Source organism: Ictidomys tridecemlineatus, chromosome 15 (genome assembly GCF_052094955.1).
Source record: "Ictidomys tridecemlineatus isolate mIctTri1 chromosome 15, mIctTri1.hap1, whole genome shotgun sequence".
Classification (NCBI taxonomy): Eukaryota; Metazoa; Chordata; class Mammalia; order Rodentia; family Sciuridae; genus Ictidomys; species Ictidomys tridecemlineatus.
In genome coordinates, this window is record NC_135491.1 from 17,918,890 (window position 1) to 17,930,007 (window position 11,118).

An 11,118-nucleotide genomic window follows, 5' to 3' on the forward strand; every position below is an offset into this window, starting at 1 on the left:
TGCCATCTGTAATCCTAGCAACTGGGGAACTGAGGCAGGAGGATCACAAGTTGGAGGCCAACCGCAGTAATTTTGCAAGACCCTATCTCAAAATAAAATAATAAAAACAAAGGGCTGGGATGTAGCTCAGTGGTAGAGGGCTCCTTGGTTCAATATCTAGCCCTAGAAAAAAAATTCACTCTCTATACTATAAAGTTTCATGCACTTTTTTAATTTGACAAATGCATAATGTCCTGTATCCACCATCCCAGTATCCTACAGAATAGTGTCACTGTCTTAAAAACCCCCTGTACTTCACCTCTTCTTTCCAAATTCACTTTGTTCCTTTTCTATGGGTTAAACTACAGCTATCTGGGGCCAGACTGTCATGGTTTAATCTTATAGAAGATTATGTGACGTGTTGCTGTAAAATAAAGTGACCAGAATTTTAACAGCCTGGCCAGACAAAAATATGTAGGTGCATATAGGTTTCTACCAGGGAATATTTTGGGGGCTCTTTCCTTGGGATTTTCTTTAGAAGTATTTGCCAAGATATATGATATGATCAGTATTATCCCAAGGTAGAAATATGTTACACAGAAATATATAAAAATAATAATCTCTTTACTGTAAACCCTTCTTAGACAACTGGGCTCCCACTTGTCCTGAAAGCAGAAGTGAGATGCCCACAGGACAAAAGACTCATCACTTGGTTCTCCCCATCTATTGTCCTGTCTTTGGTTGAAGGGATCTGCTGTGCACTTGCTGGAACAATGGACAAGAATCACGGGAGACCCCTCTGTTCACACACATGGGCATACGCTGTGTCCTGGGCACACTGAAGGGAGCTGGAACACTTGGGGGCGGAGCATGGGGCCTGGCCTCGAGCAGGGCGGGAACTCACTGTGTAGTGTGGGCAACACTCATGAAGGCGCAGGGAATCAGCACTTCCACTAGGACTGAATCCTGTGGCCTTCAGAAACACAAAGGACAGGGGAATTGGAACTTGGGTATGGAAGGGGGCAGGTGCAGAGGGCAAAGAATGGTCTAATGGGAAAGAATTTATACTTTGGGGGTAAACTGTGATTCCAGCTGTGTCAATTATGACGGTTACCAGCTGAATGGCCTCCTGCATGCCACTTCTCCCTGTGCCAATGTCTCGGCTTGGCACAGAATCACGAGCCACCACACAGCTTTGTAGGTTCAAACAGCAATCCTTTATTCCCGAACTCACACCAGCCTCTACAAACACGTTCAGGGGAAATCCCAAATCTCCCGCACAATTCACGTCCTAAATACTTTCTCTCCGCGAGAACTCAGCGGGAATTCAGGCAGCAGGCACGCCCTACTCCCAGCAGCAATAATCTTCAACCTCCAACTTCCCTAAAACTCCTATTGTCTTAAACCGGGAACGCCCTAAATCCAAGGACCCGGATACTTCCTCAAACCTGCAGGATACACCCTAATCCTGGATCCACCCTGGTCATTGAGCAGGGTCACCTTTCTCAAACACACATGCAAGGTCACAGCAAATTTCCAAGGCAAGTCCATTTAACATGGGGTACGCTGGCAAGGATTTCGATGCGTCATTCCTACTTGGCAATGGCCCTCAGCATCCCTGGGCCTCAGTGTTCTCATGTTAAAAGTGGTGCTACAGTTTGCACATGATTGGTTCCCCAAAGGTTCAGGTGTTGGAAGCTTGGTCCTCATTGTAATAGTAAAGAGAGGTGATAGATCTTAAAGAGGTGGAGCCCAGTGGAAGATGACTAGTCATGTGGGTACCAACCTTAGGAAAGATTAGTGTTGATCTTCTTGAGTAGGTTGGGTCTCACAATTGTGAATTAGTTCTCCAGACAGAGTAGGTTGTTATAAAGCAAGGCCACCCCATGTGGTTGGCCCCTTCTGCACATGGCTGCTTCCCTTTGTGACACTGTCAGGTAGGCCCTTGCCAGATGCTGATATCATGCTATTTGGATTTCCCAGGACTTGATTTATGAGCCAAATAAATCTGTTTTCTTTGTAAAGTATCTAGCCTAGTGTATTTTGTTATAGCAACGCAAAATAAGTTAAGAACAGAGATAAAAAAAAATTAAATTGTACCATAGGGGATATAGAGCAGTAATGAGGTGAATAGACAGGAAATGAGGTGATTTGATGCCTGAACAGATGGTTTCAAAGAGGAAAACTTCCCTGGCAAAGGACAGGACATGCCAAGATGCAGAGGCAGGTGACAGCTTAGTTTATTGCAGGGTCCAGGTGAACAACAGTGTGTCCAGAAGGGAGAGAGGAAAGGGCAGGGCCAGATCACAGGGCTTTGTGGATCACAATGAGAAATCTGGATTTATTCTACCTCTGTTTGGAGGCCAAGGAAGGGTTTTAACCAGTGATATGACTCTGGATGCTGTATGAAGAACACAATAATTGATGGGGGTCCCAGGGAAGTGTCCACTCCCCTGTTCAGGAGTACATTAACAGTGAACTGGCCCAGGGTGGTAGTGTTGGAGGTGATGGGAAGGGGACAATCTGGCATGTATTAGGAGGTGAAGCTAATGGGACACCAGGATGGTTAGGGTGCTAGATAAGGCCCAGGCAATGTAAGCTCCTCTCCTGAACCTCCATAAGATGGTCCTTTGTACCAACAACATGGCAGGGTGGCCCATTTTCAGCACCCATTTAGAGTGACTGTATGAAGCCCAAAGCTCCAGTTTCTTAGAGGTAATGCATATGCCAGATAGCTCTATTCAGCCATTCTGCAATGCTTATTTCCAAAATATCATACTGTACATAATAAACACAGACCATTTTAAAATCAATTTAAAAATTAAAAAATAAATGCATCTCATAAAAGAATTAGAAAATACAACCTTATGCCTTTATGTATTTACTGAGTTAGAGAGCATTGTATTTTATATTTTGACAAATACTCTAAATGACCTTGCTGAGAAGGGTCTCTTACTGCCCTTTCACAGCCCTGTTTGTGAGTCTTGGGATGATGATGGTGATGATGATGATGATGATGATGATGATGATAGCAGTAACTTTTATATAAAGCAGAAACCATGTACCTTCCATGTATCCTGTTACCCATTAGATGTGAGTAGTGTTATTTTCCCCATTTTATATATACTAGATTTTAAAGAGTTCCTGTTCTCAAATTGGAGCAATCAAAGATTGCTTGATCGCCCCAGATGGTTTGTTAAGGCATTGAACCCCATTCCTAGAATTTCGGAGTCTTTAAGTTTGGGTTGTTGTCTCCGACTTGCATTTCAACAAATTCCCAGGCGATGCCAATGTCCTGGTTTGAGAAGGACTGAATTAGAATACTTAATATTCGTACACAAAGATCCGCCAATCAGGTATTAACTTCAGTTTTCAATGTGAATCTAGGTCCCTGAGTGAGGGGTGAAGGGCTCACCAATACCCACACCGGCAGGACGGGCGGGGGATCCGTCCTGGGTGCGACCTAGCGCTGGGAACGGTCCCTTTAAGAGGAAAACACGGACTGCAAGGCGTAGGGGGCGGAGCCTCCCCGGGCCCCGCCCCCGCTGCGGGGCCTTGGGCGGGACGGAGACCGGGTCCTGGGGCTCAGCTGGTGCATCGGGGGCTGCAGGAGAGCGGCTTTACTTCTGGACGCGGAGGCCGGAACTTCCTGCGCGACCGTCCCGCGAGTCATTTCCCGGTGTCGGCTCTGAGTCCCCGCAGCCCGAGACCCTGGATCGGGTGGGAACGTGGGGCCTAGCCGCTGACCCTGCCCGGGGGCTTTTCCGCATCGTGCAGGAAGGACAGGGAAGCTCGGACCCTCCGTCCCGCCTTTGCACCAGCCGGGACCCCCTGGAACTGGGGTGTCCGCCGGGGTCTGGAGGTCGGCGCGCTCTCCGACCCGCAGAGGCGGCCTGGGCCGCGTGCGCCTTTTACCGGCTTAGGGAGGGGGCACTGGGGACCGCAGCGCCACCCTCAGCCCGGGTCCTGTCTCACCCGGGCCTGGCAGGATAGATGGTGGGGGGGGCTGAGTCCCTGAGAGCCACCTCTGTCACCTGCCTCTGACCTTTCCCAGGCCTCGATGGCTGTGGCGGCGTTGATGGACCCCGGGCAGGTGAGCAGGTGGTCTTCAGCCCGTCTGTGGTGGGATCCCCACCCTCTTGGTCCTGGCGCTCCTCTCCCTGCTTGAGTCAGAGAACGGGGGGGGGGGGGGGGGGGCAGGGAACGTCATTCCAGGCTTAGGGTCCTGGAATGCAGGCCAGGAATTACATAGAGCAGTTTCCATTTCTGCATTCTGAAGGGTGAGGGAGAAAGGGTTTTCAGCCCACAGGAACCTGCATGTACAAGTGTTTGTGAGGGTCGGTGTGTGTATTTGTGTGCAGTGAGTTGGGAGCCAGGAAATGTGAGGTTACTGTTTCTGTGTCTGCAGGAACCAGGCAGCCCACTCAGAAGGTGCTGGGAGCCCTGGAGGATTTAGAGCAGAGGATGAATGTTGGGGATGCAAATCAAGTCAAGATGGTGCCTGGCAGTTTGTCAGGAGGAGTGGTTTGTGAAGCAATGCCAGGGAGCCATTAAGATGATGAGGATTCCTTATTGGCTGACTGCTGTATCTAGATAATGTTAACTGAGTTAAGTTGTGTGTAATTATTTGGGTATATGTACCTCTGCTGTCCCGCAGAGAAGCGGCTCCTTCCACCTTGGGTGCCAGCTACTTTGAGTTCTTGCTCAGTTCCTGCTGAGTTCACTCGCAATAAAGTAGTTCCCCTTATAACCTTCAAGTTGCTTGTCACCTCTGGGTTATTTTGCCCAGGCCGACTGCGGCAGATGAAGGTGGTAGGACTTGGATCTTAACCAGACTCCCTGTGGATTCAGAATGGAAACTTGAATGTGTGGTGAGGATGGACATCAGGCAGGCCAAGGAGTAGCCCACTACAGTAGTCCAGGTCAGTAGAAGAACTGCAGGTGGATTCTGGATCTGCTCAGCAGACTTTCTGATGGGCAGGTGAGAAGGAGGACAAATGACACCATGGTTCTGGGATTTAGCTGCAGGAAGGATGAATGATCTGTTAACTGAGAGAGAAGGTTGGTTCTAGCGAGAATTTTTGGTGGAAATAGGTTAGGTTTTAGCCATGTTGAATCTCTGATGTTCCTGAGATTCTGAGTGGATGGATAATATATGTTCGGGTGGGGGGAGGTGTTAATTAAGGGCATGAGAACAATATGCAAACTGAACTATGGCCAGACCATATGTAAAAGTGGCACTCTGTCCCGAAACCTGCCCAGGAAACCACCCCCTCATGTTCATACACACCCCAGGAGGCCAGCCTGCTGCAAGTCAGACTTGCAGGAAGCCAGATTGCCATCTCTAGTGTTAGTCCAGCTAATTAAGTAACAACTTCAGTGACAATTGGCCACCTGTGTGGTCCAGGCTTGATTAATAACTGACAACTGTGATTGTTGTTCCTGTGTCCAACTTAGGACCAAACACAAAAAGCCAAATGTGTTCCCCCGACCCATCATACATACCGCCCTGCTTCTGTTGAGTCCACTTACAAACAACATCCACCAGCCTCGCCCTTTGCCTCTAGTCAGGGCATACCTGCAGCTCTCCCTGTTCTCCATTATAATGCTTTCCCCCAGTTCTGCCTCCCATTGAGCCTCTGCCAAACCCTCAGCAATGGAGGCTGACTCCTTTGGTTTAGCCAGCTCTGAAGAAATAGCCCTTGCTTTTCTCATGGGGGGGGGCTCTCTCTCTCTCTCTCCTCTCCAAAACATCCAAATTGTGGCATCCATGTGTCAACAAGAGTGAAGATAGGTGGCAGATTTAAGAGGATGGAATCTTCAGGTCATGGTGACAATCCTGGTAAGAGTAAGGTGTGGCTGGAGAACTGAGAGTAGGACATCTTGCTTGGGCATCAGGGTTGGCTTGTTTGGCATCACAAAAATGGATGAGGAAGAGTGGTGGTCATGGCGAGGGGTGCTGTGTGGGATAAAAGCATCTGGCAAGTGACATAGATAGGAGATGGATATTGAGAGTTGGTAATCAGAGAAGTAACGCTCCAGTGAGGTTTGGGCTGTCCTTATCCACCCCCTGATCTTACCAGAATTTTGTAGTGACCCTTAATGGAACCTGGGGATTTTCAGTCAGGCTGAGGAATGGGCTCAGGGGTAGGTAATTAGTTGGAATTGTTGCCAGCAACAATTGTTGCTGTGGGATGGTGGGATGTATTAGTTAGCTTTACATCGCTGTGACAAAATCCTGGGGTAATCAGCTTAAAAGGAAGAAACGTTTGTTGTATCTCATGGTTTTAGAGGTTTCAGTCCATCATGGCTTAGCCCTTTTGCTTTGAGCGTGCATGCATAGTCCATCATGGTGGTACTTGTGGAAGAGAAGGTGTGTTCAGCTCTTGATGGCTAGGAAGCAAAGCGAGAGGAGGGGCTGGGATCCCAATGTGCCCTTCAAGGACCTAATTTCCTTCCAGTAGGCCACACCTCCTAAAGGTTCCACCCCCTCCCAATAGCATCACAGGCTGGGGACCAAGTTGTCAACATATGGGACTTTGGGGGACATTCAAGATCTAGACTGTGGATGGGAGTAGGAAGAGCAGAGGGATTGGCTTTGAGTGTGAGTGATGAACATAGAGGGGGCCAAGTACACCTGACCCCTCATCTGTGGGTGCTCCGGGTGGTTCATGTTGAAGCCAGGAGCAGGTCAGGTCTCAGAAGCAGAGGTGAGGTTACCTTTGGCAGTGGGTGACACCAAAGGCCCAGGGCAGAACGGGATCATGGTTGTATTTGTCAAGCACTCTCTGAGTGCCATGTGCAGAGTGACATGTGGGAGTCCATGGAGATGGCTGTGCTATGGACAGGGGAGAGGGTAGCTGTGACTCCGAGCATGGAGTGGTGAGGTCCAGAGTTGTTCAAGGAGTGAAGCGCACCCAGGAGTGAGCTCTTGGCCCAGGGGATCCACACTGGGGATTAGGGGAAAAGACGGAGCCCCCTTTTGTTTGAGCCTGAGAAGCACGACGTGGATGGCACTAGGGAAGGGGGTTGAAGAGGGGTTTAGCCCCTCCAGGTCAGGGCCAGAGCTTAGATGGTGTCCCGGTGCCCACGGCTCCGTGGCCATCTGTGGGCTGACAGAATGGTCATGTGGAGCAGGAGAAAAGAGCAAGCAGGAACTGGGCCTGGGTCTTCCTGGAGCTGGGGAGCAGGGTGAGGGAGGAGGGTGAGCAGGGGACGGGTAGGGCATGCTGAGGAGAGAGACTGATCACAGAATGAAATGTCCTCATCGTGGCAGGGCTGTGTGACCTTTGAGGACGTGACCATTTACTTCTCTCAGGAGGAGTGGGGACTGCTGGACGAGGCTCAGAGGCTCCTCTACTGTGATGTGATGCTGGAGAACTTTGCACTCACAGCCTCACTGGGTAAGGCCGTCATGTCCTCCTAGGTGTCCTGAGCTTGTCTCTGCCTGTCCCCTTTGCTCAAGGGACAGCTCTTCTCACAGCCAGACCATGGGAACTGCTTCCACTTTCCAGTCCATGTGTTGTGGGTTCCAGGGCGGAGCTGTGTGCAGTATCCTCGTGTCCCCGATCAGCCCCACTCCTGCTGCCTGAGCCTTGCAGAGAAGTGTTCAGGCACAAGGAGCCTAGCAGTCAGCCTGGTAGAGCCCATCTGATTTGGCCACTCCTCACCTGGATGGTCGTCTAGATCCCTGACAGTGGTTTGGGTTCTGCTGTCCTTTGCTGACATTTCCTGTGCTTGAGTGCCAGAAATTCCAAGTGCTCGTGTGGTGGCTACTTGCTCCCTGTATATTCCTGCCAGACTTCCTCTGTGTGTTCTTTTTGTAATATTGAGTTTTCTGTGATCTGATGTGGGTTAGTTCCCCCAGGTAGGTGCTGGCCACTGACCTTCCTTATCTTTCCCTCAGGACTTACATCTTTCAGGTCCCACATAGTTGGCCAACTGAATATGGGGAAAGAGCCCTGGGTGCCTGACAGAGTGGATATGACAACGGCCATGGCAAGAGGGGCTTATGGCAGGCCTGGTTCTGGTGAGTGGGAGCTGGGGAGGATGGGGTGTCAATAGTGTGTTCAAAATAGTCCACCATTTTTCTTATATTCATCATTAGTGCCAAAGCCAGTGGTTGCACTCATCTCTACCTTTCCTTCCCTATTGCCCACTTGGCATCTCTGCTCTGACTTTGGGTTCCTGACTGGGCCCCACCTTTCTGGCCTCCACGTCTCCTTCTGGCTACAGCTTCCTCAGTAGCACTCTCCAGTGTTGGATTCCATTTTGTAAATCCTGAGATATGCATATTTCCTTTAAGTGCTTGAAAACTCAGTTGGAATCAGATTTTCCCAGGCCTGGCCTGATGCATAGCCCTCAAAGGTTTACAGCAGTGAAGACTCGGCCAAAAGGCTTTGGAGAGAAGTGAGTTAGAGATACGGCCTCTCCACCCTGTACTGTACCCCATTCTTTTGTTCTTGGTTCTAATAAAGGCCTCTCTTGTCTTGTGACTTGGTCAAGCATAAGACTGCAGAGCATAGCATTTTTTACTTTGTCCTGAGGCCTCTCACCTTACCAACAATTCTATGGACTCATTCCAGGGTTGGACAAGAATATGTACTGGGGTGTATTCATCAAAGTTTATAGGAATTTCACTAGCATTGCTCTGTTTGCAGATCTTTGCCATGGAAGAGAGGGTGAGAAGCTACCTTCTGAACAAAGTGTCTCTGTAGAAGGAGTTTCACAGGACAGGAATTCCAAGGCAGCTCTATCTACCCAGAAGACCTACCCTTGTGACACGTATAGCCTACAGTTGAAAGACTACCAGGCAACATATCCCAGGCAGAAGCTATCTATGTGTGAGGTGAATGGAAGAGGGTTCAAGGTCAATGCAAGTCCTCTCCAGCAACAGGCACAGCAGAATGCAGACAGGTCTGTCAGAAGGGAGGAAGGCAGGGCCTCTCCTATGAAGACCTTCAGAGAACACACATCAGAGAAGACTTTCATGTGCAGGGACAGCAGGAAGGACTTTGCGACCACATCAGGCTCTCTGCAGCATCATGTCACTCCAAGTGTGGAGGAGTCACACGGGAGCAGTGAAGGTGCAGTGGATTCTCAAACTATGCGAAGACATAACAAGAGCTGTGAATTCAGGGACGGTGAATTTTTGAGTGACAAATCCACACTTGTTCAGCACCAGAGAATCCATGCTGGAGAAAGGCCTTATGAATGCAGCAAGTGTGGAATATTCTTTAGCCATGTTACCGGTCTCATTCAACACCAGAGGGTTCACAGCAGAGGAAAACCTTATGAGTGCTGCGAATGTGGCAAATTCTTTAGCCAAAACTCCAGTCTCATAAAGCATCAGAGAGTTCACAGCGGTGAAAGCCCTCATGTGTGCAGCGACTGTGGGAAATTTTTTAGCCGAAGTTCCAACTTTATTCAACATAAGAGGGTTCACACTGGAGAAAAGCCATATGAATGCAGTGAATGTGGGAAATTCTTTAGCCATCGCTCCAACCTCATTCATCATAAGAGGATTCACACTGGTAGAAGTGCTCATGAATGCAGGGAATGTGGGAAATCCTTCAATTGCAACTCCAGCCTAATTAAACATTGGAGAGTTCATACTGGAGAAAGATCTTATAAGTGCAATGAATGTGGAAAATTCTTTAGACACATTGCTAGTCTCATTCAACACCAGACCGTTCACACTGGTGAACGACCTTTTAGGTGCAGTGAATGTGGGAAAGCCTTCAGCCGAAGCTCTTACCTCATGAAACATCAGAGAGTTCACACTGGTGAACGGCCTTATGAGTGCAACGAATGTGGGAAATTGTTTAGCCAAAGCTCCAGTCTTAAGAGCCATTGGAGACTTCACACTGGTGAACGACCATATCAGTGTAGTGAATGTGGGAAATTCTTTAACAAAAGCTTCAGCCTCAATAACCACCGGAGGCTTCACACTGGTGAACGGCCTTTTGAGTGCAGTGAATGTGGGAAAACCTTCAGACAAAGGTCAAATCTGAGTCAGCACCAGGAAGTTCACAAACTAGACAGGCCTTATGAGTGTAATGAATGTGGGAAAGCCTTCAGCCGAAGCTCTGACCTCATGAAACATCAGAGAGTTCACACTGGTGAACGGCCTTATGAGTGCAACGAATGTGGGAAATTGTTTAGCCAAAGCTCCAGTCTTAATAGCCATCGGAGACTTCACACTGGTGAACGACCATATCAGTGTAGTGAATGTGGGAAATTCTTTAACAAAAGCTCCAGCCTCATTAACCACCAGAGGCTTCACACTGGTGAACGGCCTTTTGAGTGCAGTGAATGTGGGAAAACCTTCAGACAGAGGTCAAATCTGAGTCAGCACCAGGAAGTTCACAAACCAGACAGGCCTTATGAGTGTAATGAATGTGGAAAAGCCTTCAGCCGAAGGCCCACCCTCATTCAGCATCAGAAAATTCACGCCAGAGAAAGGAATATAGAGAATGTACTCCCTCCTTGTTCAACACAACACCACACACCGGAGAGAAGCTCTGAGAGTAGGCTTTATGAGGAGCTCTCAGACAGATGTTGAACCTTGGTCACCTAATAGTCTGCACTGGGGAGATTTCCTATGGATGCTCGATATGGTGGAAGCTTCCAGGAGCTGAGTTGCATTTTCCGACCGTGAATGTTATCAGAGTTCTGTCACTGTGAGGATTTATAACAGAAGCTATCCCACTGACAGACCTCCAGAGTGTACGTCAGCCTCTCCACACACTCAGGGAAGGCAGAGCTCTTTCTGCTCCCTGGAGAGAATGATCAGTAGCCTGAGGCCATTGGAAGATGTCCTTCCCTTCCCCTGTGGCAGATTTATCTGTGGACATGATCCATTTTTAGCCATGAAGACCTGAGTGTGGTTCTACTGGCAGCTTGCAGAAAGGGTTTCCCTTTTTCAGGGACATTGGTCTAATGTGATTCTTGTGATGGACTTATACAGCCTCTGTGTTACCTGGCCCAAATACCTACTTCACATTGCTATTTTGTGTGATAATAAGGACTTTATTGATAAAGCCACCTTTAATCTCTGTGTTCTGATCACTCTTAGGAGTGGGATGAGAACAGAGCAAATGTCTACTAAATTAAAGAAGTGTTATGTGTGTCTCCAAA

The 11,118-nt window shown here is 48.7% G+C and overlaps 1 protein-coding gene across 3 annotated transcripts; it reads left to right on the top strand.

Annotated features, from left to right (window-relative positions):
• The first annotated feature begins 3,502 nt into the window (after positions 1-3,502).
• Positions 3,503-11,118, top strand: Znf792 (zinc finger protein 792). 3 transcript variants are annotated; one of them, XM_078033104.1, is made up of 5 exons: positions 3,503-4,072; positions 4,388-5,821; positions 7,256-7,382; positions 7,886-8,008; positions 8,640-11,118. In XM_078033104.1, exons 2-5 carry the CDS (start codon positions 5,807-5,809, stop codon positions 10,541-10,543), a joined length of 2,169 nt encoding a protein of 722 aa, XP_077889230.1. In that variant the 5' UTR covers positions 3,503-4,072; positions 4,388-5,806; the 3' UTR covers positions 10,544-11,118. The 3 variants fall into 3 exon arrangements, with proteins under 3 accessions (XP_077889230.1, XP_021585714.1, XP_021585716.1); XM_021730039.3 differs by lacking the exon at positions 4,388-5,821; XM_021730041.3 differs by lacking the exon at positions 4,388-5,821 and having other exon boundaries at positions 7,298-7,382.

Coding starts and splice junctions, on each gene's coding strand:
- Znf792 (XM_021730039.3), top strand. CDS start 4,040: ATGGCTGTGGCGGCGTTGATGGACCCCGGGCAG. Junction 7,383..7,885: donor TGCACTCACAGCCTCACTGG/GTAAGGCCGTCA, acceptor TCTTTCCCTCAG/GACTTACATCTTTCAGGTCC. Junction 8,009..8,639: donor TTATGGCAGGCCTGGTTCTG/GTGAGTGGGAGC, acceptor CTCTGTTTGCAG/ATCTTTGCCATGGAAGAGAG.